The sequence below is a fragment of the Hydra vulgaris genome, chromosome 14, assembly GCF_038396675.1.
Source record: "Hydra vulgaris chromosome 14, alternate assembly HydraT2T_AEP".
NCBI lineage: Eukaryota > Metazoa > Cnidaria > Hydrozoa > Anthoathecata > Hydridae > Hydra > Hydra vulgaris.
In genome coordinates this window covers 677,838-679,506 of record NC_088933.1, presented here as the reverse complement: position 1 = coordinate 679,506, position 1,669 = coordinate 677,838, and the positions used below count along the sequence as shown (strand labels likewise).

At 25.9% G+C, this 1,669-nt stretch overlaps 1 protein-coding gene across 1 annotated transcript; it reads left to right on the top strand.

The window, feature by feature from the left end:
- Nucleotides 1-334: 334 nt before the first annotated feature.
- On the top strand, nt 335-1,357 carry LOC136090501 (TNF receptor-associated factor 2-like). Its single transcript, XM_065817207.1, has one exon. The coding sequence runs from the start codon at nt 335-337 to the stop codon at nt 1,355-1,357; it is 1,023 nt and encodes a 340-aa protein (XP_065673279.1).
- The last annotated feature ends 312 nt before the right edge of the window (nt 1,358-1,669 follow it).

Below are 1,669 nucleotides of genomic sequence, written 5' to 3'. Positions count from 1 at the left end.
TACGATGATATGTTTCCTGGTCTTGGTAACGTGTTTGAAGAAGTGTTGGAAAACATTGAAGTAGAAAATATAAACGAACATGTTTTACTAGACATTGAAATAAACGATTTTTTTCTTATACTTAATGTCCTTGTTTTGTTTATGAATTTTTTATATTTGATAAATTTTTTTTGTTACAAAAAAACGAGTGTATTTTTTATTAATAATTTTTATATAAATAAATGTTTTTTTTATTTTTTTAGCAACTAATTAAAAAAATGGCAGACAACACATATCCATGCTGTTGGAATGGAACACCATCCATTGCTATATGGAATTTACTATGGAACAACTCATGAAACACCAAATAGAATGCTCTACAAATCAATTATCTTACGAACGTTTTACATGTAAGAAAAAGGTACAGGATTTATTAAACCATGAATGCGAATATGAATTTCAAAAAACATGCTTTTTTTGCAATACTGCTGTAAACAATGATGATTATGATGAGCACTCTGTAATATGTTTTCAATATTATAAAGATCAACAAAATAAATATTTTGATCAAATTGTACAAGATGAAAAGAAAAATTTAAATTATTTGAATCTTTCTGTTAACCATATCTTAGCTGGAGCAAAAAATTGTCACGAAATTTTAATAAAACAAATTACAGATAGTAAAGAAATGTTGAACAAGCAAAAAGAACACAAACAAGAAATTAAAAAAATAAATGAAGAAATTACCAAACTACAACAAACCTTGGAAGAAACAAGCAAAAAAATAACAGAATTGAAAAATGTTGTATATGAGAACATAACAGCTTCAGCAAATCAAGAGGAAATACAAAATCTCAATAAAGAAATCATAAAACTCAATCAAATTGTTGAAGAAAACGCTACAGAATTCTTAACATTAAAAAAAACAACTCAACAACCACAAGTAATGCAACACCTCTTTAAAGACAAACATTTCATCAAACTCGATCAAATGAATCTAAGACTATTATCAGACGAAGCTTATTATTCAGAAGCTGTTAACTCACCCGAAGGATATTATTATCGAATAAAAATTTATACTCGCAGCACCAATGAAAACAATGTAGCCATTTTCTTTCAACTTATTCGAGGAGATCTAGATGATGCTTTGAAATGGCCCTTTACCCAAAAAATAATTTTTACTCTGAGAAATAATGAAAAATTTTTCGCTCATACTATCACTCCAGAAAATTATATTCAAAGTTTAAACGCGAGTTCTTTCGATAAACGTACCGAAGAATTTAATGTAGCAGTTGGATTTCCTAATTTCATTTCGCACCAAGAACTAAAACAATTTATTATTAACAATAACTTATTAATTTCTATTACAATTCAATAATTTATTTTTTTTTGTAAAAAAATTGTCATTTTTTTAATTCTATTTTTATCTAATGATTTTTTATGTAATGATTTTCTTCTGTAATGACTTTTTTATACATTAAAATATTTTTTTAGATAAACTAATAAAAAAAAATGAATTCAATAGAGATATTCAGACAAATCAGCCTTGAACTTACTTCTGATAAAGTGAGAAGTATTAGATTCATGTTAAAAATACCAAAAGGAATCAAAGAAAATTTAAAAAAGGCTATCGATATCATAGAATACATTAAAGACAATGTTATAGAAGACGACCAAGGTCATATTTATG